The 15,293-nt window shown below is 38.6% G+C and overlaps 1 protein-coding gene across 4 annotated transcripts in view; it reads left to right on the forward strand.

Moving 5' to 3' along the window:
- Positions 1-12,809: 12,809 nt before the first annotated feature.
- LOC137133269 (ephrin type-A receptor 6-like) overlaps positions 12,810-15,293 on the forward strand; it is a 151,844-nt gene continuing 149,360 nt past the window's right edge. For 2 of the 4 annotated variants that reach the window (XM_067516724.1, XM_067516725.1), the window contains exon 1: positions 12,811-13,464. In XM_067516724.1, the coding sequence (XP_067372825.1) occupies positions 13,386-13,464 (79 nt within the window). In that variant the 5' untranslated portion in view covers positions 12,811-13,385. Of the gene's footprint in view, positions 13,465-15,293 lie in introns of all 4 variants that reach the window. The other 2 variants (XM_067516722.1, XM_067516726.1) reach the window with 2 other exon arrangements.

The following is a 15,293-nucleotide window of genomic DNA, read 5'->3' on the forward strand; positions in this document are numbered from 1 at the left end:
CATTACATATGTATAATATCACACAGATCCTATCACAGATAATAGATCATGCTGGCTGTCTTATCTCCACTAGTAATATAACACACTACTACCAAATCTCTCTTTTTTTCAATCCCAAGAACATTATCAAACTAACTACATTACATTCACAATCTTAGAGGTGCATGACAACAAAGGGCTACTATTAAATTTTTAATGTAAGCGAATGTGAATTTCGGTCAAGGGAGCTGGAAATAAAATACCCAGGTAGTCAAGCTTCCCGAAGAACCAGACCACATTCCCCCTGTAATGCTTTGAACAACATACGATGCCATAGTTGTAAGGGGAATGATAATCAGTGTTTCAAGTGTTTGTGGAAATGGTCAGATTGAAAGCTTCTGTTACGTGAACACAGAACAGAGTGTTAACAACAAAGCGAGAGGAGTAATATATAATGAAGCATTTGACAATAACAGGGGTGCCACAGACAGTTATGGTATTACGAGCATAAAATGATCATTAGAGGCTTCTAATGGCAACATCATTCATTGCTACCACTCACAAACACAGCCAGTGTTAAGGGAAATTAACCGTGTATTGTGTTGAGGTGTGTGAGGATTTTATGCCTTAGAAAACTTTATTTGAGAATGTTTGGCACATTTTGTTCTGGCACAATCGCATTTAGCTTTTTTTTTAAGGTGATTAAAAGTTTTCGCTCTTTTATTCATACAATGTTATTACTTTCATACAAGCTACAAATGGGGAATGCATTCTGAGGATTTCTAATATATTTTAATAGTCTAAGTATTAAATAATTTTGATCGCAGTACAGTATAAATGTGAGATCTATAGCTAACCTGGCCTCTGATGATTATATTGTAAGTTATTGTGTTGAATCATTGGAAATGAACTAATTAGATGAAAAGTGCTAAAATGATTTCATCAGTTGTCCAACATCATTTATAAGGTAACAACAGTCTCTGGTTTCACTTTCCCCAGTGGGAGGATTTTTCCAATTGTTATGAAGACATCACCTCGACGACTGACACATGGTAATGAACAATTTTTTTTCTGACTCTTCTGAAGTACACAATTATTTCTGAAAAGATCTATAGTCAACAACAAAATATCTAATTTCTTGGTGAGTTAAATGCTTGTTGATGATGTTTTTAGCGTATCAGATTTGCCTTTTTAATTGTTTGCCCAACATTTTAACATCACTGTTTTATTATTCACTGTGTTTCTTGGTAATAGACACTTACTGTGGTCTTTTCACACACTGTGGGAATCTGCTCCTTTCAGTCAAGGTCATTCTCAACACATTCAACACCTGCCTTTGGTCCAATGCACCAGATGATTGTCAGCCCCATCCAACATTGTCGATTTGGCCTTTTGATTCATACACATTTGAACACACTCACGCACACACACACACATGATGAGAGAGAGATTATTAGCTCCTGGCTTTAACAGACTGAATCCTGGCTTCCTGAACACTGGCCTGTTTTTGTGTGACCCAGCTTGAAATGATAGGACTGGTCAGAGCCAACCAACGTGCACAGAATGACAGCAGTGAGAGTGTGTGTTTTAGAAACACACACAGAGTGGATGGCAGTCAGGGCTGACTACAGGTGAAAGGACTTTCTTCTTTAATGGTCAGGCTAATTGCTTTTCCTTATATGCTATAGTGAGCAGCTTAAAATGCTTTTCTAATAACAGCACACATTAATGGAGGAAAGAGCTCGATTCTCCTTCCATACACTCATAATACACACTCATAAAGCATTTTAACATCTGATGATTTCAGCCTTTTATAAAATCGGATTGCTATTATTAGACCTGTCTTTTATCATCATACTTTTGCATTACAAAAAAGAAATATGCAAATGAAATCAACATTAGAGAAACAAAAAACATTTGTCCTGCGCAATTGCTAAATGGTTTTAAGAGAGATTTACATTCGTTGTGTTTAAACATTTTTCTTTATTTAAATTATTGCGGGATCTAGAGAAATTTAAGGATGTCAGCATAAGATATAATGTTCTGACTAGTTTTTGTCAAATGATATATTCACCTGTAATATTATTAATATTCATAACAGGTGTTTTATGCCATTTTATGACATCACATTGCTTTATTATTTTACAAGAACCTTATGCAGTAAAGTATGATTGATCAGGTCTACATCAATTCAATGCCAGATAATGACTAAAGAGTATTGCTATAGATGGTGATCTAGATATAGCTGATGTTGGTATCATATGTTTAAAGCACTGACCAAGTCGACCTGGGTAGCCTCTGATTTTGCATTTTATTATGAAGTGACACTAAAGACACTATTAAGCAACATTACTGATATTTTACCTTTAGAGAATAAATCAACAATTCATCTTTTTTTTAACCACACTAAACTTTTGCAGTCTCGCAGTTCTTAAAAAAAAAAATTTGGTCATTACAAATTTCTGATTCTTTTGGCTGCTGCTATCAAACTTGTCCATGCAGACCGATTAATCAATTTCGACAGGAGAAAAGGTCAAGTTTGCATATTTGCGTGTCTGAAGAAGCCACTTATTTTTTTTATCTCAAACTGTATAATGCTGGAGGAAGCCTGCTGCTCCGGAACAAACCAAACCCATTCATTTGAGAAAGCTGCTTTTTCACATGATGGCAGGGACTGGACTGAGCAACTGTGCCTGATCATTTGACCGCATGGCCATTCCTAGGCACAGTGCTGCCCAAACTAATACAGTGTAATTGGGCATGCTCCTTTGCATGTCCCAAAGTGAATAAATGCCATTTTAGCTCCAAGATGATTGCTAAATTAATTAACTTTGTGAAATCTTTGCACAGTGAACTGTGGTAAAATGCGACATTTTCACTGATCAGCCACATTATTGTGGTGGACAAGTTTAGTGTAGGTGCTCTGATCTGTCTACACAGCCACATATGCAGCACATTCTGGTCTGTTAATCATGGCCAGCATTACATTAATCAATGCAGACCCCATCCACCACAACATTAATACCAAAAGGCACTTTTAACTATTTTAACCTGCATACAAAATATAAATCCTCAATAAATTTGTGTCAAAAGTCAGCACTTCAAATGTACCTAATAAAGCCAAATGTAGCATAATAGTTTGAAAAGACTGGTGTGTGTTTTCACTGATCTGAGTGAAGTGATAACAGCTTCTTCACCACAGCCGTAGGGTGTGGAGAAATGAAGAGTACAGACTGTGGTTCTATTATCTATTATGACACTAATTATAGGAATATGCCTTGGGCTCAGCAACTGTCCCTGGCTCAATGCGATCTGTAATCTATTCCAAAACTTGAGAGTGCTTTACAAGGTTAGAAATGGGACAAAATAGAGTTCGTGGTGGATGTAGTTGATGTCATACTATCAGATGACATTATCGTGAAACAAAAACAACCAAATTATCTTTGAAATCAGAGAAAAAAGTTTGATTTGAACTATTATTCGGTTGCATGTGCATTCATGTATTAGTGTTCTTAGTGTGTGTGTGTGGGGGGGTCTGTGCAGCTGTGTTAGAGTGATTATGGTGTGACAGCTGCTGACAGAGAGCCTGACTTCAGGCAAGTGAAGAGGTCTTAAATAAGGCAGTAGCTTTCTGAGTATCTACACTCTTCTCTGTACACTTTCCCCCTCTCTGAAAGGCTGCAATTACCATGTCAGCTGCTACATCATGAAGTAAATAGCTTAAGCTAATTATTCACTCTCTTGTTCAGTTAGTGAGATGGGTAAGAATTGGGAAACAGAAACTGTGAAATGGACAAAAGCATGATAATGACTCAAACTGAAGACATATCAAATGTGCTATATTGATCCTGAGATGTTAAATTTCTCTCAGCTTTGTGAAAATACTGTTTTTCCCTCCTACAAAGACAGACGCTTGTTGGATTAAAGAGTTAGAGCTTGAATAGTAAGGCGCAAGAAGAATCGACTTTATTATGTGAAATTACCACCTTTGTAACCCTATTTCCTAGAGGGATGTTTATATACAGCCAAACAGAAATAGGTAATGACTTTTTAAGGAAATGCATTTGCAAAAAACACATAATGATATGCAGAATACATAATAAGAATATGTTGTTCATTTACATATGACAGAGTTTCAGGGCAAGAAATAAAACATCATAAAACACTTTCATTTCAAATGTTTATCCATTATCACTGACTTTAGAAGGTTTGTGTTTATTACAGTATGTTAACCATGATAATAAATGTCTAGTGATATTTAGGGAATACTTATTGTATGTCAAACCCTGAACGTTTTACTAAATCTAGCTAAGTAGTTTCTTTGTCTCCACCAAACCCTAATAGCTCTTTTTTAGTAAGTGCATGTCGATGAAGATCCATAGGGGCCCTCTTTCAAAAATATGTTTGTTGGATTTGAATGAGGTGTAGGGACAAACAGGCCCAGTCATTTAAATTCAAAGACTTTTTGGAAAATATTAGTAAAAGCTTCCCGAATTGTATTCATATGTAACCCGAACCACAATGTTTTGTGTAAAATCACAGAGCATTAATCTGAGGAGCAGACCAGAGCAAATAGGACATTTAATTTGGATTCACTGGTAATGGTTTTCTAAAATCTAAATTAGTCCAGATCATTATAGCTAAGGTTACATGTGTTGATGTACATATACTGTAATCAGATGCAATCTGTGAGACCATTTCTTACCTCAATATAATATTTACTGCAGATATATGCTGATGTAATATTTGCTGTAAGATGTTTTACTGTGGCACCTCCAACTTAGATTATAGACAAGGAGCCATTGTTGTAAAGCGCATTTGCTGAAGATGTTTTTAAAGGGCTGACTGACAGTGTTTGAACTGTGAAGTTTGAAGTCTATTTATAATAAATGTCACTGTGCACTGTGGGTTTCTTATTTTCTAAAGTGTTTTGTGGATGTTACCTGTGAACTTGCTCTTTTATAGGCTCACCTGTATTTGCATTTTTTTTTTGCAGCACTTAGTCCTCCAAGTGCTACAGAAATGTGTTATTCATGTGTTCTGTTATAAAGTTATGAGATTTTATCAGGTTTTGATAATTTTATTTGACAAAACTCTAAAAGGTTTTCTAAGTCCAGGAGCAACATCGCTCATCAAGATCACTCAAACTCAAAGGTCATTCAGAAATTCTGCCACAGCTCGCAATTAGCGATCCCCTGTTGAGAGATGGATTTGAGTAGCTTAAAAAAAAATTTGTGGCCTGATGTTGAGCTTCCTTCTCAGTAAAGTTACTTACAAGTACTTTGTTTTCGTCACACATGATACATTACCCAGCCTATTGAGACAGCTCTTCAAGTTTGACTGCTTCTAAAAGAACCCTTTCCTCATGAAACCATTATAACTTTGCACACACACACACACACACATGTTTGGTCACTAACACACACAGCACGTGGCCTACTTGAGATTTTGCCTTGTTGTTGTTTAGCTCCCTGACACCATTGATTTAATTGAGTTGGATCGGTCCCTTCTAATCCCTCAGGCTACTAGAAAATTGCAATATATGGGGGTTATAGGAATGGATTGGTATTGTAAATGGACAAGAAATTCTTCCAGAATCCATCAAATCACTGTGTAACTGTGCTGATGCCGCAGTACTGATACCATCCCGTGGTCTGTTTACCCATCACACAGTGACAAATTGGTAATTGATTTACAATGTTTCTTTGTCTTTAGAGCAGCATAACCCAGCTAATGCGTGACCTTCTGCAAACAAATCAAATAACATCCAAATAAAAGCCACTGAATTTGGACTTATTTGGGGTAGGAAGCTAAAGACTACTAAAGAACATTAGTTCAAACTAATATTAGTTCAGATTCCAAACTTGGGATTAGAAATCACAAAGTAAACAAATCAATATCACTCTGGTCCCTGTGGTTGCATAGATGCCCCATAGAACCAGTAATGCTATGCATGATTTATTCTATTTATTATGGTTATTTCAGCTCCCTGTTTTATATCGTTCATAGTACATTGTTGTTAAAATGACAGACATTTATTATAGTTATTCATGTATTTGATGTTATCCATATACAAGGAGGTCATGGGTCTAAATTATTAAATAGGAAGTGAGAGTTTCTCAGTGTGTCAAACGTTATTGATTTCAGGTGCAGATCTGCTGGGATCAGCATCTTTTAGCTGCATACTAGCTGTGGGCCTAGTTTAGGTTTTATTTAATTGATTAATAAGTTTTGTGATGTTTTTTGCCAAGCTTTACCTGCATGAACTGCTTTGCCTGTCTACAAATAAAGAATTCTCCGGGTGACTCCTCTTCTTGCACTTACACTCAGTAGAAATAGGGAAAAATGTTGCCACCCTGGTATTTTACACCTTACAGATTTGTTGTTGCTATTTTGCGCACAGAAAAGTTCATCCCAATCTGTTGTTTCTCTTGTAAAAACAAAGTGCACTGCTAAGGGATTTTATCTTCACTTGCCGTATATACTACACACTATATGTTTACAGTAATAATTTACTCTTGGTTTCTAAAAGCAGAGAAATGTTGTAAAGGAGCTTTCAACTGAGAAACGCTGTTTAACAGCAGGTAAAAAAAAAAAAAAGGCGAGCGTTACGTAGAGCTCATGAGAACCAAGCTCTAAAAAGGCATGTCTGACAGGGTGGTGCTCCCTCACCCCGTTTAGCCCAGTGATGGATGGGTCATTTTATACACCATTAATCCATCCATTTGTCAATTACTAATGGAAATTTTGGGGTTAGGAATGAAGGGGGGGGGCAGGTCTTAGGAACTGTCAAGTTGCTGAATGCCACCTTCCATCACTGTTGACTGTAATTACAGAACCTGTCTGAAAAGAAAACGAAAACACTCATCCTAAAAAATAAAAGGTACAGTGGCTGACGATGTTCATTGTGCTGCATGGTTATTATCAACACTGTCATTTCCATTTTGAATTGATTTTCTACTGGTACTTTGAACATGACTGGCTGGGTAACTTACATTGTTATGTTGTCTAATAAGCATTCACCACTAGACAAGTGGCTGGCTGATAACCTTCTGCTGAATGAGCAAATTATACTCAGTCACTCCTAGAGCACATCACAGTTAGAAACAATGGGAATCTGGGGTGGATTTGTTCCTAGACACCTTTTAAAGCTCCTTTAATGAAAGAAAATGTGCAGGAAGAGCCACATCATTAAATCCACCTGATGATGTTAATGTTGTGGTGAACGTGAGTCAGCATGGGAAGTTTTAATGCTGGCCATGATCAACTGGTGTCAGTACGTATGGTGCTGCGTGGCCAGGCAGAGTGCCCATGCTGACCCTGTGCACCACAACATTAAAACCACCAGGTGTATAAAACCTTTGGCTGACTGGTGTATATGGTGATTCTACTCTGCAAAACATATTAATGGAAGAGAAAAAATAAACCTGTAATAAATCAAATACTATAAAAATAACAGCAGGAGGCAGAAGAAAAACATAGACTCTTCAATAGCTGAAACATTACAGAGTTTGAAAAAACAATGTTGAAGCTTTCTGTTGTCAGTCCCTGGAAATTACCCTGGCTTGTGAAGACGACTCGTTTTCGTCGTTCATTTCTGAGCGATGAGTGGATATCTCTTTAACAGCTGGGGTTACAGACACACTGGCTGTCAGGCCTGATGAGCTGCTCTTTCTATTTGCTCTGCTCATTCTCCTGAGCACCGTGGCCATCCAGATTAGAGCCTATGGCCCATTAGGCAGCCAGGGAGCTGGGCAACCTCACAAATGTAGCACGGGTGTGCATGAGGCCGTGCATGTGCGTGTGCAGTAAGAAAGACACTACAAGTTATTCTGAGAGCATTTGCTGCCAAGCTTTTCTTCTTTATGTGGACCACATTTCCGAACAAGGACCTGAAACCTGAATTCACTTTATTTTGACCAGTTTAACATAGAAAAGTAGTTTTTACATTATGTAATAATTAGGATATTTTAACAGTTAGTAAAAAATGTAACCAATGTACTCATGACCTTAAAGCAGACGATTCCCAAAATATATCCACATGTGTCTGTGATGAATATGTACTATATGTTCTGTGTACAATGTTACTCTACATATTTTTTCAACTGGGAATAAACTAAAAACAAGATAAAATGCAGAACATCAAGGCCTTCAAGTTTCATCCAACATGTTGTCAGACTTGGCTAAAGCTACAGTACAGATGAAATTAACTTGGAAAAATTCCAATTTTATGCTGTAGCACAAGTCTTTGAAAACACGGTGTCTTGTTTTTCCCCCAAATTTAGGACACACAGACACTTCTGCATATCGATTGTAGCTCAGAAGTCAGCATTCACTCGTTGACACAGTAGTGTACAGAGAGGGAGGTCAGGGGATAACGAAAGCTTGCATAGTGTGGTGTTTGGTATGTTGTGCTGGCAAACTGTAGGAATTTCCTGTGAGAGCAGGCACAGGGGCGGAGGAAGCTTCCATGCTCCTAATCTGTGCTGGTGTTTCTGTGACACTGTAGGAATCAAGTCATTCCCTATCACTTTGAATGGGTTCCTAAGATATTAAAGTAGTCCATGTTAGTTGCGCCAGTTATTAGAGTTCCTTGAAATTCGTCACGTCATACAGCAATATCTCTTGTTATAATTTCAAAAGCTTTATTTGATCTAAATGCTGACCACCGTTAGACAGTATATATTTTTGAAGCAGGCTGCTTAGTGGATCCACCCAAGTCATTATCAACAGTAACAGACATTTCTGTTTTTGACAAGTCACAGCAAAGATTGTTCTTCACTTCTTACATTGAATTCCTGGATGTGTAACTAAGAAAACCTGTTTGCCATATAAAACAGTAAATATAATATGGTGATAAAATGTCAATGCTGTGTTGATCTGTTACCAGTGGATTCATCTCTGCCCAAATGAATCCATATTCATTCTTGTCTGCCTAAATGCCCTTAGTGTTATAAGAAATATACCCTTTGCTTACCACTAGGTTAATGCACTCCACTGTGTACCGTTTGCAGGCCAGCCATCACCATAAAAATGCATCATGGAGATCAAAAACCTAAATTGATTAAAAAAAATCAGAAGACAAGGGAGACTATAAATTGCTTCAGGCAATTTTGAAGCGCTGTCTGCATGGTTTGTTTTTGAACAAGTGTTTTCCCCTCTGTTACCTTTTTTTTATGCCATTTGAAAATATTCAATGTCATCTTCGCCTTGGGCAATAGAATGAAGATTCACAGTACTGTAGATAAAAAAAAGTGTTCCCTCTGGGCCAATGCAATAATCAGGAATAGGAAAATAAGTTTACCATTGCAGTGCAAACCCTTTGAGTCTGAAAGTTTATTGTGGATGAGGTGCACTGCAGCCCCTACCCTGGGAAAAACTCTGCTCAGACATTCAGATATCATTGCAGAGTGACTGTCTATAAACAGTGTTTAATTCACACACCGAATCCAAAAAAACTGGCTTAATGTTGTATTGTGTATTTTCTTAAACTGTTACACTTGCAGTGCGTAATTAACACTTTATTGTTCCAACTCAGAACAATACTGTTTAACTGCTCTATAAGCCCTTACACAGCACAGCTTCACAGTCACTTTAATTACAGCATCTTTACTTGGCTGGAACTAGATCAGCAACAGTTTGACTAAACTGAGTTCTTAAAGTCAAATGTGTTATTTTTCTAAGTTGTATTTTTAAAACAAATTCTCACAAGAACCTTTAGCACTGTGTGTTTTCTTGAAAGTGTGTTCTACCTTGACTCCCCTTAACAGCACTTGTCATTAAAAGTTAAAACTCCCAATTAAAACACAGACAGATTAAATTCTTTTAGATCAATGTGATGATTTTACAGAACTCAGGACACTGTTGTGAAATATTTAGACTCACAGCAGTTAATCTATTTCATTACTGCTTTCACATTTGAAGTTATAAAAGACAGCTATTAATTTTGTGTGCGTGTGTGCGTGTGTGTGTGTTTATTAACAACTATAGCTCTTGATTTTAGAAACCTATGGTTTGATTTTTTTAAGTTGTTGCAAAAGATTTCCGTCTTCAGCAGCTTCAACATTAAAGTGATGTACACGTTTATGCATGAATAAATGTAATATTGCTTTATCCTCAAGTGTGCCATACTGCATTATAAGCGCTTTCACTTTACTTTATGTGTACACTAGTACATTTGTGCTCATTGACTCAATGCATGAACTTTACTTGTACTATAATGCTGTGGCATTGCTAGTTGTAGTAAAGTAAAATATCCAAGTTTTTCAATGTAAGTGGAAAGAGCATTTGTTTTACACGGATCATGAAAACTATACCGTCACTGGCCACTTTCACAAACATCTTGTAAGTCAGTGCCTTTTGGTCTGCTGAGGCCAATGTAGGCAGATAAATCAATAATCCTGCTTCTTTTATGATGGATTCCTCCCATGTCTGGTGAGGGCTGTTTAAAGACATCACAACTTGATGTTTTAATCATTCCAAGAATGGGACACACACACTCACCCCACAACTAAAATCAATCTGCCGTTCAATGTGAAGTTTTATTACATTTGTCCACTTAAAGCAATAAGAGCTGTGCATGAACAAACACAACTCTGATAATAAAACCAGATAAGCAAGGTGCTTTACATTTGCAATATTTAATGGATCTGAGGTTGTTTTTCTTTTTCCTCTAGCCCCAAGTTGTTTTAACCATTTGGATTCGACGTGTGGGGCAGTTCTGTAGCCGCTGGCACTGGAGATTAGTGAAACCATTACTGCTATAAAGTCTCATTGCCTCTGTCAGTTGTGCTGATGTGGTCCCATTCCAGCTCTATGCTTGTGATGAGTACAGATGGACGGAGCTTGTTCTCTGTGGACAGGGGGAATCATATCTCATAGTTATGCTGCCTATACCCTACAGTCACACCTCATTGACCACTATTACAGCAAAGGAAACCAAATCATTGCAGGGGGGTTGGCATAAAGGACCTTTTCACAGTTTGCCCTCTTCAGTCATTATTCAAAGTCATTACCCTCCACAGTGATGAGTGATGATTTAAGTCATCTGCATCTGTTTTGCATCTAAGTGGTAGTATTAGTAGAAATAGTGTAAGAATTGCATACGTGGTAGATAATGTGATCATACTGGCAGAGGATAAGGTGGAAGAAAAAGAGAAACTTGATAAACGCGCTACGGATAAACTACACAGTTGTTGTAAAAATAAAACATGTCATGCAAAAGGTCAAACATCTGCTGATTGTTGTTGTATGATGCTGTGGCAAGTATGACAGCAATTTGAATATGTATTTCTGCGCCCCTATCAATGACAGTTCTACCCTACACACACTGTTCGCGACAGTCCAAAATTTCTATAGACCCTTCTTTTTCGCTGAGAGGGACCACAACTTTTATCCATCTTTTTACAGCTGCAATACATCTGCAATGTGACGTTAATAGCTTGATCCATTTCTGTAGTGTGTGCAGCCTCCCTCAAGCTACAATAGACACAAACAGGCCACTGTGGTCAATATATTCTACTCTACAACCCTCCGTCCTCCTTTGTGTTTGCTTGATATGCTGCAAAAAGTCGGTAGTTGGTTGGCACCTTCGCTGCATTGTTTAGTGATTGGCTGTGAGCTAAGTGGTGGTGACGGAAGGTGATGTTGATGGATTTACCTCCTACGCACTGACAGGAAGCTGTTCCTACGTCCTCACTTACTGGGTCTCATCACAGGAGCCAACGTTGCTTTGTTTAATCCCGTCAGGTTGGGGAGGGTTTGCTTACTCACTCAATGAGATGTCCATGAAGATGAGCGGAAGACCTTCCCCCTAATCTTGGCTGACATTGGCTTCTTGGCAAGCAGAGCAGCTCACTGTTGCACTGGAAATGGACGGACATTTACATTTACATTTAGTCATGATGGACATGATGCTACATTTCTTCTGGGATACAGTTTTCTGTACTGACATAGCAAACATAAAATTGTTATTGCACATTAGTGCTGCTGTAGCCTAATACATGTTATCTACAAAGTTTCTTTTTGTTTTTCAAAAGTTGCAGATTGAATTTGATTTGTCAGATGCCAATTTCAAATTTCCTGGTGGGGCTCAAACAGAAATCCACCCCCCAAACAAAAAACTAATTGTTATTACAATCCTTTCACAGTGAAAGCAGGTAAAATAGTGATTAGGGAAGGAAATAGGTTTATTATACAGTAACTTTATTGAAGGGACGTGTTAGATTTTAAAGTTGGTATCTCTGCAGTTACTGGTTAACTTTCTTTTCTTTTTATTCACCTAATGGAGAAGCCCCAGGATTTGTCCCCAGATGACATTGTCATTGTCACACTCTGACTGCTGTTTAGCTCAAAGGAGCAGATTTCTTAAATAAATTTAAGGTCTACTGGTCTATTTTCCATGAAAGTGTCTGAAATCTGGTTATAGGCTAAGAATGGTACCATGCTATATGTCTTCTGATAAGTCAGTAACTTAATGCCCACACGGACTTTTATGGATCAAGATTAAACGTTAAAATCATGAATTAATCCATTTAGGTATTCATTGATTTTAAAGATTCACTCTTCATTTAAGGAAATCCTCAGTTTGTTGGAATTTAATTCATGACACCATGCGCAAGAAACTTATTGCAGGCATCGGGCTTTAGAAACCAGGTAGAAAGAACATTTCGTAATAATAGACATTGGAGTTTTATTCAGGTAAAATCCTTTTAGTAGGAGACACACGTATATTTCCCCCTTTTACCATAGATTGCTTTTGTAAAAATGTAGGAAGCCCTGCACTTGAACCAACAAATAAGACAGACACATACAGACAGTCAGCTAACCCCCTCTAGTGCCGAGCATCGTGCGCAGACGCGCGCAGTCTCCCACCGTAGCCGCCGCTTCAGCTGCTCTCCAGCTGCATCCCAATCATTCCTCTTTTCACCGTCCTCATCTCGCTGCTGCAGCGGACCGGACAGGAGACAGGGACCTGGCAGTCCGCGGCACACAGGATTTGTAAAGTCTGTCACGACTCGGCGCACCACGGGTACGCACTAGATTAATAAGGACATTTTAGTGTATTGTTGAAGCAATGCAATAACGGAGACTGAAGTCCGTGCGAAAGAGTCAAAGTTGTTTGGATCTAAGTGTGTCTTATCTTGTCTTGATTTGTTTTTATTTTATTTGTGAAATTTCCCCCGAGTTTATCCAAATTCTTTCCGCTGCGTTCCGCGCCACTGCCTCCAGGTGAAGGATGGATCTGTTGTTCCGCCACCCTGCAGTTCTCTCCAATCGGGAACAAATGTGAGCACCGGGATCGCTGGATCAGTACTTGTGAGGGATTCGGACGCGCATCTCACTGAGCTATTACATACTGGCTAGAAGTCCCTCCGATACAGACGATAATAGATGTTGCAGCAAACATGAGTTTTGGACAAAGATTTTTCCTCGTTTCACTTTTTCTTGGATTTTCCCTCACGCGCATCAGCCGCTGCAGCCAAGGTGAGATACATTCGATCCACTCACCATCACCTGAATCATATGTCCCAACTTCAAACAATTTGTTTTCTCTTGCATTGCGCTTCCACTTACCTTGTTTCACTGTGAACACTGATACCGCGCTGTTATTGTAAGAGTCCGTGAAGTAACATGACCGGACACCTGGAAATAGTTCAACCTAGACACTGGCAACATCCCGCCAGCTCGGGCAAATCACTCAGCAAAGGTCGTGCACTACAACATCTGTGCATGTAGTGCGTAAAAAGTTTAAAACGTCCTATTCCTTTCCCCCCCTTTCCTGTTAGACGCGTTTGCTTTATTGATGAAAAATGTAACGCGGGATAGAGAGCTTATTAGATAACAAAACAAATCCACATATTCCTGTTCTTAAATTTGTATATCATGTCATATCACTCCAGACATTCTTCAAATTGCGTCTCAATCGACTTAATCCACTCGACTCAGATTTGAAGTATTATTTTCTACTAGAATTCAATGGATTTCTTCAGATCAGTTTTTTAAAACCCAAACCATGAATCTGATAATACCATTTAAAGCACTTTTTATGGAAATTAGCTGCTGACATGACAAGCCTGAGGCTGCTTTTCACACACATTCTACATCACGCAATTGCACACACACACATGCAGAGACAGGAACAAAGTAGACAGTAGAGCAGCCAGAGATTGAATCATTAAGTGTGTGACAGAGTGAAAATGTCAGTGCATCTGTGTGAGGGTGTGTGAGTGCAGGCATGTCTGCTTTGTGTTGTAGAAGATTTTAAACATACACACCAAAAGGTTCTGATCCGCCAAAGATAAATGTATTCAGTGAGAGTGTGAGAATGTACTTTACATTCACACACATTTGTATGTTAGAAGGAACGGAGTGTGAAACAGTGCACATATGTGTGTGTGTGTGTGTGTGTGTGTGTGTGTGTGTGTGTGTGTGTGTGTGTGTGTGTTCTATTTGTGTAAGGTTGAAGTCTACCTGTATGGTCTTGCAGTTTCATCTGCATGATCCACATGTTCCACACATACACACACGCACACGCACACAAACACACACACACACAGCTGCAGCATCAGTGAGGTTTAAAATTGTTTTATTGATTGTGCGAGGACACAGCAGGATCTGCCCCCCCAGGTTATATTTTATTGTTCTCTCTGTTCAATAAGAGTGATGCTGCTCCCTGTTCTCCTCGACAGCTGATACATAACAACCCCACTCTGTGTTTTTCTCCACCACAGACTGAATGATTGAACTGATGTCTGCTTTCTATTGTACTTGAGTTTCTCATATTGACTGGTCTGGGAGCTCAGCAGCTGAATTGCAGTCATTGTGCAGCTCACAGCGCTGCAGCTTAGCACGGAAAAAAGCTGATAATAACTCAGGTGACAAAGAAAAGCGTCTCGTTAGGTGCCGAGGCACCTTGTCACAGCATGCTATGCTCAACGTATTGCTTTTCCATTTGCCAAATTAATATTGACTTCCTGCTGTGTGCAGTGGGTCAGTGGCTTCACAGGCTTGATTTCTGGGGACAACTTAAAGTTGCATTGTTATTGAAGATACTCTATTTCCCGTGGGGACTGATTGTGTCTGTCTTACCTGTAAAGTTCACATTCAACTCCATTCATATGAAAGGTAAAACTAGTAAACACCATCTCCGTGTCAACTTCTTTATTCTTCAGGTACTGTACACCTTGTTATGTAGGTGGGCTGGGGACAAAGCCTGACACTATTATATTGAGGCATTGTAGTACAGTTCCATGTAATGATTGGGGATTTCACAGGGAAAAATGTGTGAGATGTCAGCTGTTAGGAGAACAATG

Source organism: Channa argus, chromosome 9 (assembly GCF_033026475.1).
Source record: "Channa argus isolate prfri chromosome 9, Channa argus male v1.0, whole genome shotgun sequence".
NCBI classification, from domain to species: Eukaryota; Metazoa; Chordata; class Actinopteri; order Anabantiformes; family Channidae; genus Channa; species Channa argus.